The sequence below is a fragment of the Bufo gargarizans genome, chromosome 9 (assembly GCF_014858855.1).
Source record: "Bufo gargarizans isolate SCDJY-AF-19 chromosome 9, ASM1485885v1, whole genome shotgun sequence".
NCBI lineage: Eukaryota > Metazoa > Chordata > Amphibia > Anura > Bufonidae > Bufo > Bufo gargarizans.
The window spans coordinates 43,688,862-43,702,853 of NC_058088.1; the positions used below are offsets into that span (position 1 = coordinate 43,688,862).

Consider the following 13,992-nt stretch of genomic DNA (forward strand, 5'->3'; position numbering starts at 1 on the left):
TGCTGGTTGAATAAAAGTAACTTTAAGTCAAAATTTACTTACTGATGAAGGGAGAGACTCCCGAAACGCGTTTAAGAAGCAGAGGATTGTTAGAACACTCATCATTCTAAACAGAGCAAGAGGTTCACTTTGAACAAGCTTGGAGAGGATCGCGATCACGTGACCGCTCACGTCATTCTCCAGACGCGCGAACCACGCCCCCTGGCGTCCTAGGCAACATGAGGCACGCCGTTGACTCCTCTGAACTACACTGGATTCAAGACAGTCTCCCAGGAACAGCCGACCACTATCCAAGGACCTAACACAACAGCGCCGGGTGAAGGGTAAGTGACCTCTGTAGCCAGAGACAGTGCGGGACGCCACACTTAGGCACATAGCATCCCTTTCTCCCACAGCGCGGCATAAGGTATACAGCGATCACTAGATACATATTTTTAAGTCCTGAACTGTATATGTACATGTCTGATGTTTTATGAAAGACGACTGAACAAATAGTGACACATATTTACAAGGCGCACTATTTATCCTCTGCCTAGCAATTATTATTTGAAAGACTACCCTATAAACGGAGACATAAGTATATAAAGGCGCATCATTTAGCATTTATCTTCTGTCCAGCGATCACTGCCTTATAAAGGACTACCCTATATATGGAGATATAAGTATATAAGGCACACTATTTACCCTATATTTATCCTCTGTCCAGTGGCCACTGTTTTATGAAAGACTTTATGAACAAGAAGAATCACCATTATTAGCGCATCAATACCCTCTACCAGGTGGCAACTATCTAGTGGTGATCACCCACTCATCATCACTATTTTTACACATTTTTAACCATTATTCCTACAACTTTTACTATCTATTAAAAAGGACATATATCTATTCCTATCTCTATATTTTTATAAGTTCTATTTTTCATCACAGACTCCTGATCATTAACCATTGATTCCACTTTCTAGCACGTATATTTTATTATATATTATCTACCAAAAAGACCTCACAATCACCTTAAATATAAATAAATTAATAGACTGACCCAAATAAGAGTATGCCTGCTTATCCTTCTATTTCTTTAAGTCAAAATTTGCCAGGGGTATGAATAAATATGGGCAGCACTGTAAGTGTGTAAAATAATAATAAATAATGGACACATTAGTAATAGGTTCCTCACACTAAAATACTGCATAACACATATACACCGCTAGAAAACAACACTTTTAATGTATTCACTTTGTTTAAACAGAAAATAAATGCTTACCGCCGTGTAATAGTTTTTGGTTAGCTGAGCGCTGTCACAACCTTTCAGTCCCTTCGGGGACAGTGGTTTATCTGGAAGAGAGAATGAGTTCATATAACAGATATTGTATTAATAAAACAAAGCTGGTGAAGGGATTACTGGCTAAATCTCAAGTCAAGGTGCAGGTTTATATTCAGTGAGCGGTCAATTCCTTTGCAGCTCCCCCACAGGAGAAGTGGAGCATTTTTCTGTCCACAATTACCTTAATGAGCTGTCTATGTACTGCCCAGATCTGCTGGGTCCTCCAGAGCGTAATACACTGTTTGTAGCCGCCCTCTGCGCATATGAAGATATAGGAGAACCCTCAATTTTATATCAAGACACGGAGGCTCATATTTGCTTAACTCTTTCTTTACTGAGAATATAGCAGCAAAGACAACTGAAGAAAAAATCATCAGAGTAACCATGGAAACAACTCCACCCCCATAGCCCCTATATAAGGCGCATCCCCACTTGGACACTTCCTCTTTCTTTGCTGCTCAGCACAGATAAGTACCTTGATTATTTTGCTGTACTAATTTTACGGTATTTTCATTTTTCTTGGTGTATTTATTGTCTCCCTTTATTGATAGGGCTCTTGCCTGCCCCTGTAGTCTCCACAGCTTCCGTCTGTGGTATTCTTCCCACCTTCTGTTTTTATCTTTCTGTTTTATCTTTCCCCCGTTTATTTGATCTGTCCTTTTGGCCCTTATTTGTTGTAGCACTCTCCGGTTTACCGCCTTGCCGCCTACTGTTCTCTCTCACTCCGGCTTATTGCGCGTTCCCTCTGTGGTCTGCGCGGTCTTACGGCCATTTTTTCTCCCCCCCCCCCTCTCCTTACCTTCTTCTCCTTTGTTCGCGGGCTTCGCCGATTCGTAATCTCGCGAGGTTCGGGATTCTCGGCAGCAGCCTGTGCCTGAGGTCTCTTGGCGCCGAGATCTCGCGATTCCGGGCGGGATTTGAGGACGTCATCTCTCCTGCCTCGCCGCTCATTGGCCCACACACTAGGGAGGCGGAGGCTTGTGCTATTCACTCCCCCTCTAGTGACCGTTTGCTTCAGTGCCTCCTGCAGTATCGTCAGCGTCACACTATCTGTCTGCCATCTCCTTTTATACTTCGGTTTTTTCCTCTGTTGGGGTGACTAACTCCTTCAGTTCCAAACACATTATGTCTTCTGTTCCTGCCTCCCCGGCCGTCGCGGTCAGGTAGCTCCCTCCACTCCTCAGAGAGTTAATGAGTCCCCTGCCCCTATGGTTCAGGCTTCAGGCTTGCAGCAATCTATCTCAGATGCTATAGTTGCTGCTATGGGTACCATGTCAGCTTCTCTGACTCATTCAATCTCACAGGCCCTTAGGGCTCACCCTGTTCCTGATATGCCCCCTCCTGCCTCCAGAACACTTATGAATGATGGCTCTGGCCCATCAAATGACTGCGCGAATAAGTTGCGTAAAAGAGCCAACCCACGCCCGGCAGAAAGGGCACGATTATGGAAAACCGCCCGGGCTTTACCGGATCCGGTATCTGATTCAGACGCAGAGTCTGTTGAGGAGGCTATGGAAAATTGGGATGATTTGAATGATTTAACTGATATTGCAGTTGATCCTGCTACAGAAGACCCGTCTCAGACTACGGGTGTCATTGCTGATCCACTGATAGACGTCAAGGACACAATTGTTGACCCTATGGGGGATCCCCTGTTTAACCCAGATCAGCTACATCATCCACGGTCCTCGGAGTGGCTCCCCGCCACCCACGTGACCCAGTATCTGGAGGCTAGAATCCGCACGCCTCTGTCCAAAGAGGCCCGCAGCAAGCTTCGGGCGGAATGCCCTCGCCCCCTCATCCCTAACAAGATCTGCGAGACCCCTAGCGTAGACCCTAAGGTGGTCCAATTCCTTGCTAAATCTGGGTTTAACCCACGCAAGGGGCTTGACTCTGCTTTAAAAGCATGTCAAGATAAGCTTCTTGATGTCACCGGCCCACTCGCCAAAATCTTTGATTTAGCTGAGGCCGCCAGGGTGACCGGCACGCAGGTAGATCCGGAGGATCTCAGTGGCTGGGTCCAAAGGGCCATATGTTTGGTAGGCAACGTGAATACTTCCATTGCCATTGAGCGACGGAAAGCTATTTTGATGAAAATTGAGCCCAAGTTGGCCAATTTGTCCCTATCTGAAGCGGGTAAGGAAGCGCAGGGCCTCCTTTTTGGGGATCCTTTCATTAAGGATTTGGGCAAATATGTTGGGGCCTTTACGGCTCTTGATAAGGCGCAGACCTCTATGCGCCGTGTTTTCCAGCCTCGTTTTTCCTCCAGGGCCGGCAGTCTCAGGGGCCGACTGTCCGGCCGCTCCAATTTCCAGCCCAGAGGCACGGGCAGAGGCTCCTTTAATTATCGACAGTCACTCCAGGATCCCAAGTACCAGCCGACCTTCTTCCCATCTCGTGCAGGCTTCTCCCGCTCCAGAGGTTTCCGAGGCGCTCCAGGATCTAGACGCCCGTACGGTAAGTCGTCTCTGTGTGTCGTATCCCATTTCACATCAAGTTGGGGGAAGACTCCGTCTCTTTTCCCATGCGTGGTCAAGGATAACCTCAGATCAGTGGGTCCTCTCCACGGTTCAGGGGTTCACCATCGAGTTGGTGTCCACCCCATGGAACCACCCTCACATTCAGAGTTTTCAGTGCTCAAACACTACCCAGTCCCTCTTAGATGCGGAACTTGCCTCCCTCTTCCAGAAACAAGCAATCGAGGTATCTCCCGATCCTCATCCAGGAATACTAAGCAGTATCTTCCTGGTGCAGAAAAAGGGGGGCCAATTCCGCCCAGTCATAAATCTCAAGCATTTGAATGTCTTCGTCCGCTACAGGCATTTCAAGATGGAGGGCATCCATCTACTAAGGGATATGCTTCAACCAGGAGACTGGTTCGTCAAATTAGACCTGAAGGATGCATATCTCACAGTCCCGGTAGCTCCAGCATCCCGCAACCTCCTTCAGTTTCAGTGAAAGACCAAATTTGGCGCTTTACTTGCCTCCCATTTGGTCTGTCATCCGCACCATGGTGCTTTACGAAGCTCATGAAGCCAGTAGTGGCCTGGCTCAGGGGGAGGGGGATTCGTCTGATCATTTATTTGGACGACATCCTGATTATGGCCCGGAATCCGCCCCTTTTACTGAATCACCTGCAGTTGACCAAAGACCTTCTTCAAGACTTAGGGTTTATTCTCAACCTAGAGAAGTCTTGCCTCATTCCGGCCACTTCTATGGAATTCCTAGGTTTTACCATAGATTCTGGGAATCAAACACTCAGCTTGCCGGCAGTCAAAGTCAGGGCGATCCGCAAAGAGATTCGGCACTCTCTCGCCCTGCCACAGGTCTCCCTTCGTCAGCTAGCTCGTCTGATTGGACTTCTCTCTTCGTCCATTCAGGCGATTTTCCCGGCTCCTCTTCACTATCGGGCCCTTCAGAGGCTCAAGATCGCTCACCTCAGAGCGGGGGCCTCATACTCGGACACTCTGGTTTTAGATACGGAAACCAGACACGAGTTGGTGTGGTGGATCCACAACTTGGCGGTGTGGAACGGCCGAGCTATCTTTGGCCCGCGTCCAGACCTGGTCATCGAGTCGGATGCCAGCCTCATGGGATGGGGGGCCCATTGTCAAGGGATTTCCACGGGGGGAGCGTGGTCCCCAGACGAGCTACATCTTCATATCAATGCTCTCGAGCTCTTGGCGGGATCGTTTGCGATCCGCAGCTTTGCGCAAGGCTCGGTTCGAGCGTGTATTCGTTTACGGATGGACAATGTCTCCGCGGTCCGTTATGTGAATTGCCTAGGAGGAACACGTTCAAAGGTGCTGTGTTCTCTTGCCAAAGACTTTTGGGAGTTTTGCCTTTCCAGGGGAATATCGGTTGTGGCCGAATACCTTCCAGGACTCCACAACACTCTGGCCGACTGGAGTTCTCGTTGTCTTTCAGATTCCAGCGACTGGAAGTTGGATTCAACGGTTTTCCAAGATATTCTATCTCTCTGGGGCCCGTTGTCCATCGATTTATTCGCGTCGCGTTTGAACGCACAACTCCCCAGATTCTTCAGTTGGCGTCCGGACCCGGAGGCAGAGGCGGTGGATGCGTTCCTCCAATCCTGGGAGGGCTCTCTTCTCTACGCCTTCCCTCCATTCGCGCTCATCCCGCGGGTGCTAGCTCACGTTTGTCACCATCAGGCTCAGTTAGTCTTGATAGTACCATACTGGAGGACGCAGTCTTGGTTTCCCCAGTTGCTGAACCTTCTGTCGGAGGAGCCTCGGCTATTACCATCTTTTCCTCTACTTCTACTCGACCCTTATGGTCGTCCGCACCCTCTACTTCTAGACGGATCGCTTCTTCTTCTCGCATGTCGAATTTCAGGGGTTCCTGGGATTCCTCGAGTTTTTCGGCAGCGACTAGGCAGCTATTGGAATCTGCATGGGCTCCGGGCACTAGACGAGCCTATCATGCCGCATGGGACGTCTGGTGTCGTTGGTGCGGTCCACGGGACTTGGATCCCGTACAAGCTCCTGTAACGGAGATTCTTCAATTTCTCACTTCACTTTTTGAGGCGGGGAAGGCTTTCCGTACTCTCAATGTCTACCGTTCGGCCATTTCTTCCAGGCATGCCGGTTTTGACGGGTTCCCCGCCGGCCAACATCCCTCAGTGTGCAGATTGTTACGTGGTTGCCGGTTAGCTCGGCCTCCTAGACCTCGTTTTACTTCCACTTGGGACGTGGCTACAGTTCTCAGATTTCTGGAGTCTTGGCCTTCCAACTCTTTGTTGTCTCTTCGTCAACTTTCGGCCAAGTTAGTCACCCTTCTTTGCTTGATTTCGTGCAAACGGGTCTCGGACGTCCGCGCTCTAGATTTTGACGCACGCTATTTTACTCCGGATGGGGTTCTGTTCAATATATCTAGACGTACTAAGACGGGTATTAAGTCCGTTTCTTATCCGTCTTTTCCTTCGTCTCTGCAGTTATGTCCGGTGGCTTGCTTGCGGGAGTATGAAGCTCGCACGCTGCCTTTCCGCGATGGAAATGCCCCTCAGCTGTTCGTTTCCTTCCGTCGCCCCTTTTCTCCAGTTACCAGTGTCACTCTGTCCCGTTGGGTTAAATGGATCTTATCCCTTTCGGGTATTGACACGTCCATATTTACCGCGCATTCAGTACGCGGGGCAGCGGCTACCTCTATGTCCATAGCTGGTGCTCGTTTGGAGGATGTCTTAAGACTGGCGGATTGGTCCCGAGTCGCTACCTTTCGAGAGTTCTATTTTAGACCTGTTCCTCATGCTTTTTCCTCTGTGATTGCTCAGCTTTAAACTAGCAAATATGAGCCTCCGTGTCTTGATATAAAATTCAGGATTTTCCTAAGTTATGACGTAAAGTCATGATTTTATGAAAGACACGGAGGCGAGTATTTCCCTCCCAGTATTTTGAACCCTCCCGTCTGGTCTGTAGTGTCCTCTGACCTTGCATGGAATGTTACTTGTTTGTATTCATTTAATACCTTATTGCTTTTGCAGGGAATGAGTCCGGGTATGGTTGTCCACACTCGGTTTGTTTGTATCCATATTACCATGATGTCTTCTTTTCTCTTCAGGTTGATCATCCTCCGTCAGCTGTTCCCAGGTGTTTACCTTGCTGCAATCCAGCGTTGTTCACAGCCGGAGTTCAGGCTGTTTGTTGACCGTTCCAGGTTTCATCGGTTGAAGTTCACAAAGAAAGAGGAAGTGTCCAAGTGGGGATGCGCCTTATATAGGGGCTATGGGGGTGGAGTTGTTTCCATGGTTACTCTGATGATTTTTTCTTCAGTTGTCTTTGCTGCTATATTCTCAGTAAAGAAAGAGTTAAGCAAATACTCGCCTCCGTGTCTTTCATAAAATCATGACTTTACGTCATAACTTAGGAAAATCCTGAATTCTCTTTGTTAAATTCAAATTTATCAATGGTGTCTTTGAAAACGTCTTTTCTAAACCAGACTACCCCTTTACAGTTTAACTCCCATTTAACTTACTAAAATGAGTCTAATGAAGATAATCTCTGTCCATACGACCTATATAGATCTCGTAGAGGGAGGTTCCCTACTCAAGAGTCACGGCGAAGATCTCCTCTGTGATAGCGGCCATGTTATTTCTCTTGCAAATGTTAGGCTGACTGTGGCTTACCCTTGGCAAAATCAGCAGCTCCCATATGAAAGTCGTTGACTGTGTTGAGACAAGTATTTTAACCACTTCAACCCCTCTAGCTGAAACACCCTTAAATGACCAGGCCACTTTTTACACTTCTGCACTACACTACTTTCACCGTTTATCGCTCGGTCATGCAACTTACCACCCAAATGAATTTTACCTGCTTTTCTTCTCACTAATAGAGCTTTCATTTGGTGGTATTTCATTGCTGCTGACATTTTTACTTTTTTGTTATTAATCTAAATTTTTGCAAAAAAATGAAATTTTTCACTTTCAGTTGTAATTTAAAAAAAAAAAAAAAAAAAAAAAAAAAAAACACATCCATATATACATTTTTCGCTAAATTTATTGTTCTACATGTCTTTGATAAAAAGAAATGTTTGGGTAAAAAAAAAAAAAGGGTTTGGGTAAAAGTTATAGCATTTACAAACTATGGTACAAAAATATATATTTTTTGTCACTGCGGCGGGGCGGGCGTGGGTGAACGCACGTGTGGGCGACCGATCAGGCCTGATCGGGCAAACACTGCGTTTTGGGTGGCGGGCGAGCTAAGGTGACACTAATACTATTATAGATCTGACTGTGATCAGTTTTGATCACTTACAGATACTATAAAAGTACAAATGCTGATTAGCAATACGCGAATCAGTGACTGCGGTGCGGTGGGCTGGGCGCTAACCGATCGCTAAACTACCTAACCAAGGGGCTTAAACTATCCTAAAACCTAACGGTCAATACCAGTGGAAAAAAAAAAGTGACAGTTTACACTGATCACTTTTTTTAACTTTCAATAGGTGATTGACAGGGGCGATCAAGGGGGTGATCAAAGGGTTAATTGGGGTGCAGGGGGGGTGATCTGGGGCTAAGTGTGTGGTGTTTGGTGCTACTCACTGTGATTCCTGCTCCTCTGCTGAGACCAACCGACCAAAAGGACCAGCAGAGGAGCAGGGCAGCCATATAACACATCATATTTACTAATATAACGTGTTAACTGGCTTCTGATTGGTTTTTAAAAAAATCATCAGCTTGCCAGCCACGATCATTGGCTGACAAGCTGATGACCCGACTATTGCCGGCCCGCGATGCCCATGTGCGGGACGGCTAATCGCGTCATCTCGCGTCTCGCGAGATGACGCATTACTGCGTGACTCTGCCTGCAGCTGCCGCCTCCGGACCGCGATCCTGCGTTAGGTGGTCCGGAGGCGGTTAAATACCACAGAGGTTACCTTACTTGATAACTCTGTTTGTGGCTCCAATTCTGTAATAATCAGTGCAATGAATCCTGGCTTCATATACTTCTTCAGCATGTCCCTGTCTACTCGAAATTAGCTTAGAGCAATTGAATAATTGCATAGACACTAAAGGGTGCAAGGACGCAGTTCCAAATATGTTAAAGGTCCACCAACTCTTCACTGACTGTTAGAAATTCAGAGCCATGGACAGTGGTGAACACCGATCTCATAGGGCCCCATAGCAAAGTATTATGGGCCCCCCTGCACCACCAATTTCCCGATATGCGTGCATCAAACACTCCCGGACAAGACAGGATGCAAAGCACAATGCCTAGATATCTAATGTACAGGGTCGGCTTTCAGCTCATAGCACTACTGCCTATCAGTTGTACAAAGAGGCCATGGCACTCTGAGTGCTTAGGCTCTTCCTAGGCTATGCTACGCCCTCCTCAGTGGTGCAGCTAAGTCACATTCAAGTGAACCAAGCATAGCTGCTATCAAATAGACAGAGCTGTGTTTAGTAAGCTGCAAGGAGGTCGTAGCGCTCATCGAAAATCTGGTTAGTGTCACAAATTCCTCAAACTGTTGGACCCCTGCCAATCTCATATTGATGGCTTATCCTGAGAACAGGCCATCAATGTGAAAATCCTAGAAAAGCCCTTTAAGCAGAAGAAACCACCATATTTCTCAGTGTATTTACATCAGGCAACTGCCAGAAATACATAGATAAATTCTCCTGCTTCACTTATTACAAAGCTGTCTGTAGCCGCCAATAGGGGGAGCTCAGTGCTTAGGAGTTTATACTTTGTGCTATTATCATCTCCTTTTACTGAGCTCCACCCTATCAATAACAGAAGAAGCACTTCAGCCACTCCACAGGGATATATTTCAACACCAGTGGCATACCTTCAATGGAGAAAAAGGTTTCTGATCAGGCGCAAACACACAGGCTCCAATCCGTCTCTTATAGGTGAATCTTCAACATTTGAAAACTGCTGTCTATGTGCAAACCAAGAATGGTTCCAATGCCAAGAGCCTTCTTCTTCTCCTCTCCAGTCCAGCTCCAGCAGCCTGCCCATGTAGTGCCCAGCCTAGTGCCCACTGTGCCTTCCCTGCCGGCAGACAGTGCAGCAGTGGTTTTTCAACCTGACCAAGACAGTCCTGAGAGTCCTGACACCTGTCCTCACTTACTTCTAAAAAGGAGGCTCTTGGCATTGGAACCATTCTTGGTTTGCACATAGACAGCAGTTTTCAAATGTTGAAGATTCACCTATAGGAGACGGATTGGAGCCTGTGTGTTTGCGCCTGATCAGAAACCTTTTTCTCTACAAACATCCTTTGGGGAATTGGGCCTCCGATCCCAAAGATACCTCTTTTGCGGCTGCATTCACGGATCCGGAAAGTCTCTCTTTTACTTACATACCTACAATAGAGTTGTGTCTATTATTGCACAACCTAAAAAGGTGAGCACCTCAACTTGCTAAACAATTAAGTTTGTACTGAACATACTACCCTATTGTGCGCCCCCCATACCCTTTCTTTTGTCTCTATGTTCCCCTCCTGACCGAGGGGTACTCTAGACTCGCCCGTGGTTACCAAGAATACCTTCAATGGAGGCAGACCACACAACTACTATGGGGCTTGCCACACATGGTCTATGTATGATAGAAACCCAACTAAAACAAGGATCCTATGAGATTCTGGAGAATTAATATGCCTGTTGTTCGGATTTACAGACCCTCTACCAACCCAACCCTGCATGTCTATGGTGGAGGGAGACATCGCAAAAGAAAGCTGTCTAATATGTAAGGCTGGCATAACAAACATAACTCCACTTTCCAACACTTTCTTTCCAATTAACCTTAACCTTATACTTACCATTAGACTTGCATTCTTTGACATAGTTACTGGGGAACCAGCCCGATTTGCCATTAAAAGTTCCTTCCCACCAGCCACCATCTACCATTTTGGTAACATGGATAGTGTCACCTTTGGAAAATGACAATTCATCTTCATTCTGCTGCTTGAAATTAAACTTTGCTTTCACAATTAACTGAACGCTGACATTTCCTGTCATGTCCTGATATGAAACAAAAAAGATAAGTAAATAATCTCTTAGAAAATACAAAGCAGAACAGAAGAAATGAATACAGCTCAGCACTAGGACAAGTCAACCAGCTGACAACTGCCCTCTAATCATGACACTATTATACAACAATTTGCCCCCCTTTACCTGCTCACTCTTTTCTACTTTTAGTAATCTTAAAGCCCCTGAGACTTGCTTACCACCCATTCATAAAGAAAGCCTGAGAGTCTTTCTTCCCTAAATCGTTGGAATGGAAAAGAACTGTACAAGAAAGATGGTTTGCATCTTTCTCTCAAGGGAACGAATGTCCTCCGTGAACAGTTCAAAGTATTTGCTAAGGAGCATTTAAACTAGGAAAGGGGGGCAAAAGAGTGACAATCCAGCAGTCCGACTGCCCCCCGGAACAATGCCAGAAGATGCCAGTAGCACATAGGTTAAGAAATGACAAGCTCAGAGTCTTGTCTACAAATGCTCACAGTTTAGGGAATAAAGATCAATGAACTTGAGGCTATAATGGCATCTGAGAATATAGATTTAGTGGCTGTTACTGAGACGTGTTTCAATGGAAGTAATGACTGGGATATAACAATACCAGGGTTCTCTCTATATAGGAAAGACAGAGAAGGCAAGAACGGGGGAGGGGTGGCCCTGTATGTGAAAGATAGCATAAAATCTAATTTAATACAAGTTAACGAGACCAATTTAGAGTCAGTTTGGGTTACCTTGCAGATTGATAATCATAAGGTAACTCGTGTAGGTGTGATATATAGACCACCTAGCCAAGTCAAAGAATTAGATGATCTACTAGTTGAGGAAATAGCTAAAATGACATTGAAGGGGGAAGTTATCATTATGGGAGACTTTAATCTTCCTGATGTAAACTGGAAAACAAAAATAGCTAGTTCTGCCAGGAGTACAGATATTCTAAATTCCCTACTGGGATTATCTCTACATCAAGTAGTTGAGGAACCAACCCGGAAGGAGGCCATTTTAGATTTAGTATTCACAAATGGGAATTTGGTATCTGATATTACTGTAGGGGAAAGCTTGGGATCTAGTGATCACCAGTCAGTGTGGTTTAATTCACACCACACAAAAACAAAAGTTTTAGATTTTAGAAAAACTGACTTTTCTAAAATTAGATTAGTGGTATAAGAGTCCCTATCAGATTGGAACAGTTTCAATGGAGTCCAGGAGAAATGGGACTACTTAAAAGTGGCACTATTGAAGGCAACAGAAAATTGCATTAGGCTTGTCAGTAAAAGCAAAAAAAGGAAGAGACCACTGTGGTACTCAGCAGAAGTGGCCAAAAGCATTAAAAACAAAAAGATTGCATTTAGTAATTATAAAAAAAAAAGAAAATAATGAGGATGACAGGCAAATTTATAAGATTAGGCAGAGAGAGGCCAAACAAGTTATAAGAGCTTTTAAAGCACAGGCAGAAGAGAAATTAGCTCAGTCAGTGAAAAAAGGCGATAAGACATTCTTCAGATACATAAATGAAAAAAGGAAACTAAAACAAGGAATTACCAAAATTAAAAACAAAAGAAGGAAGGTATATGGAAGAAGATAAAGAACTAGCTGACTGCCTCAATGAATACTTCTGTTCAATTTTTACAAAGAAAAATGGACCTCAGTTAGGAAGGAAGACTAATGAATCTGTTGATGCATGTGTCTTTACAGAGGAAGAGGTTCTAAGTCAGCTGTCTAAAATGAATACAAATAAGTCACAGGGGCCTGATGGGATACACCCAAAGCTAGTTAAAAGAGCTCAGCGGTGAACTAGCAAAACCATTAACAGATTTATTTAACCAATCACTGGTAACAGGAGTCATCCTAGAAGATTGGAAATTAGCAAATGTTATGCCCATTCACAAGAAAGGTAGTAGGGAGGAATCGGGCAACTATAGGCCAGTAAACCTGACATCAATAGTGGGGAAATTAATGGAAACCATTCTTAAGGAGAGGATTGTGTAAATCTAAAATCCCATGGATTGAAAGATGAAAAACAGCATGGGTTTACTTCAGGGAGATCATGTCAAACTAATCTTATTGATTTTTTTGATTGGGTGACTAAAATAATAGATGGCGGAGGTGCAGTAGACATCGCTTATCTAGACTTTAGTAAGGCTTTTGATACTGTCCCACATAGAAGGCTTATCAATAAATTAGAGTCTTTGGGCTTGGACTCCCATATTGTTGAATGGATTAGGCAGTGGCTGAGGGACAGGCAACAGAGGGTTGTAGTCAATGGAGTTTATTCAGACCAAGGTCTTGTTACCAGTGGTGTACCTCAGGGATCTGTTCTGGGACCCATATTGTTTAATATCTTTATCAGCGAAATTGCAGAAGGCCTTGATGGTAAGGTGTGTCTTTTTACTGATGACACAAAGATTTGTAACAGGGTTGATGTTCCTGGAGGGATACACCAAATGGAAAAGGATTTAGGAAAACTAGAGGAATGGTAAAAAATCTGGCAACTAAAATTTAATGTTGATAAGTGCAAGATAATGCACCTGGGGCGTAAAAACCCAAGAGCAGAATATAAAATCAGTGATACAGTCCTAACCTCCGTATCTGAGAAGAGGGATTTAGAGGCCATAATTTCAGAAGACTTGAAGGTAGGCAGACAATGTCATAGAGCAGCAGGAAATGCTAGCAGAATGCTTGGGTGTATAGGGAGAGGCATTACCAGTAGAAAGAGGGAGGTGCTCATGCCGCTCTACAGAGCATTAGTGAGACCTCATTTGGATTATTGTGTGCAGTACTGGAGACCATATCTCCAGAAGGATATTGATACTTTGGAGAGAGAGTTCAGAGAAGAGCTACTAAACTGGTACATGGATTGCAGGATAAAACTTACCAGGAAAGATTAAAGGACCTTAACATGTATAGCTTGAAAGAAAGAAGAGACAGAGGGGATATGATATAAACTTATAAATACATAAAGGGCATCAACAAGGTAAAAGAGGAGAGAATATTTAAAAAGAAGAAAAACTTCTACAAGAGGACATAGTTTTAAATTGGAGGGGAAAAGGTTTAAAAGTAATATCAGGAAGTATTACTTTACTGAGAGAGTAGTGGATGCATGGAATAGCCTTCCTGCAGAAGTGGTGGCTGCAAATACAGTGAAGAAGTTTAAGCATGCTTGGGAGAGGCATAAGGCCATCCTTCATATAAGATAGGG

The 13,992-nt window shown here is 45.0% G+C and overlaps 1 protein-coding gene across 3 annotated transcripts in view; it reads right to left on the reverse strand.

Annotated features, from left to right (window-relative positions):
- ARHGEF6 (Rac/Cdc42 guanine nucleotide exchange factor 6) overlaps positions 1 to 13,992 on the reverse strand; it is a 130,539-nt gene that overhangs the window by 68,722 nt on the left and 47,825 nt on the right. For all 3 annotated transcript variants that reach the window (XM_044305503.1, XM_044305502.1, XM_044305504.1), the window contains exons 5-6: positions 10,598 to 10,799; positions 1,262 to 1,332 (exon numbers count right to left, since the gene is read on the reverse strand). In XM_044305503.1, coding sequence (XP_044161438.1) covers positions 1,262 to 1,332; positions 10,598 to 10,799 — 273 coding nt within the window. The remainder of the gene's footprint in view (positions 1 to 1,261; positions 1,333 to 10,597; positions 10,800 to 13,992) is intronic.